Source organism: Teleopsis dalmanni, unplaced genomic scaffold (assembly GCF_002237135.1).
Source record: "Teleopsis dalmanni isolate 2A unplaced genomic scaffold, ASM223713v2 unscaffolded_contig_1323, whole genome shotgun sequence".
Lineage (NCBI taxonomy): Eukaryota > Metazoa > Arthropoda > Insecta > Diptera > Diopsidae > Teleopsis > Teleopsis dalmanni.
In genome coordinates this window covers 5,288-7,351 of record NW_024032705.1, presented here as the reverse complement: position 1 = coordinate 7,351, position 2,064 = coordinate 5,288, and the positions used below count along the sequence as shown (strand labels likewise).

Genomic DNA, 2,064 nt, shown 5'->3' with positions numbered 1-2,064 from the left:
CCATCGGCATTGACAGATGTTCAAATTGTCCCTCAGTAGTGATAAAGGCAGTATACTCGATAGAATTTTCGTGGACTGGAATTTGATAAAATCCCGATGCCATATCTAACATAGAAAAGAAACGAGATCCACTCAATCTGTCGATCTGGTCTGAAATTAAAGGCAATGGATACCTGTCAGGTACAGTATTATCGTTCAATTGTCGGTAATCAACACACATTCTATCGGTACCATCTTTTTTCTTGACTAAAAGTATGGGACTTGCAAAAGGAGATACACTTGGACGTATAACTCCCATTTCTAACAATTCATCAATTTGATTACGCACTACTTGGCGTTCTTCGGGACTTAAGCGATACGGTCTACGAAACACACATTTAGTAGGGTCTTTAAGACGTATTTCCATAGGCTCAGTCTTGGCGCGAAATTGAGGAATACCATCTATAAAATTTCTTTTAAACGTATTTAAAATGTCCATCAATCTGGTTCTCGCAGCGGGTAAAATATCTGTATCTATACTACTATCATTTATTTCAAACGACTGCGTTGAACTGCATGTGCTGACTTCTTTTATTTTTGACACCACTAAAGTGTCTGCAGTCATTGTTATAGTAAGTCCAAGGTCTAAAATTTCACGCCCTATTAAAATATCATTTCGCAAACAATGATCTGCCAGTACATGGAACACTATTTCTAAGCAAACTCCACTAATTTGTATTTCTGAAACAATTTGCATAGTGCATTCTATACTAGCCTGTCCGATGCCGGTTACATTTACATTATTAAAAATTTTCTTACCACTAAATTTACTGCTTACACTCTTTTTCATTAAAGAACATTCAGCACCAGAATCGTATAAAAAATTGAATTTCTTGTCCTCATGTGTCAGAGTCCCCATTGGCATTCCAACGGCACACATTTCCACCCGTTTCTCGATATGTTTACTTTCATTTTTTTTTACATTTAGAAGCATAGTGGCCCACTTGTTTACACTTATAACAAGTTACTGCCTTATCATTGCTTGATGACGTTTTACACTGGAAAGCTTTATGGCCACTCGAACCACAGCGAAAACACTTTATTGCAGCTGAACTGGAACTCTGCCGTTTAGGCGCACTGTCACCAGCACTGTCGATCATCTTTCGCTTTATAGAAATTGCTTTTAGTTCTTGCTGAAGCGACTTACAAGTGTATGCATCACACGTATGCGCTAATCGACGCAAACGATTGTCAAATTGTGCAACATGCGCCAAAACGATAGACACAGCAATATTTTCTATCGACATATCACTCCAACGCGAAATCAGAGTCGCTGCCAGAGTCGCTGCATACGCTGCAATAGATTCACCTTCTTTTGGTCTTTTATTGTTCATGTTTAAAATAAAAGCGGCTGCTGATTCGTAAATTTCAAACCGTGTTTTAAAACATTCTTTAAATTCGGCCCACGTTAGCCCCGTGTGTGATATTTGTGATAGCCACACTGACGCTGCCCCTTTCATGGCTCTGCTTAATGCAGACAATAGTGCACTTCCTTGCAGCGAATTTTCACCAACGACCATATCAGCCATCACAACCCAAGCATGAGCATCAGCGCCCTCAGTTGCTGGGTCAAATTCAGGTAAATGTATTTCGCTATTCCGACCGAGTAACGCATGCGCAATTGCTTCCAAACTTTGATTTTGACGAGCTATTATTTGCTGCCATCCTTCAAAAGATTCTGATCCCACTTCTGATGTCGCATTTGCATTTCTTAACCGCCGACTCGCCATGATGCGATGCGTTCGTTCTCGCTTATTAACCAATTCTGACGCCTCCTTTCTCATTCAGTGCTACCACCCATCAGCTGATTCAGCTATTCTTACACATTTCTTTATTCAGCGCGATAGCGCCCTCTGTTTGTGAGTGAGAAGCACAAGCGCCACCTACCTGCGAGTAGCGACCACATCCAAACATACTAGTTTGGCATCACTGCCGACATGTATATATATATATATGTAAGAAGAACATATATGGCAACCCTAGCAGTAGTAGTTGTGCAAGCAGTTGTGCTCTCGCATTTTTTTT

General features: G+C 40.4%; 1 protein-coding gene across 1 annotated transcript; it reads right to left on the bottom strand.

The window, feature by feature from the left end:
* Nucleotides 1-987: 987 nt before the first annotated feature.
* LOC119664029 lies at nt 988-1,829 on the bottom strand. Its single transcript, XM_038073612.1, has 2 exons — nt 1,037-1,829; nt 988-992 (listed from the first exon to the last, which is right to left on the bottom strand). The coding sequence occupies exons 1-2, from the start codon at nt 1,821-1,823 to the stop codon at nt 988-990; spliced, it is 792 nt and encodes a 263-aa protein (XP_037929540.1). The 5' UTR covers nt 1,824-1,829.
* Nucleotides 1,830-2,064: the final 235 nt, after the last annotated feature.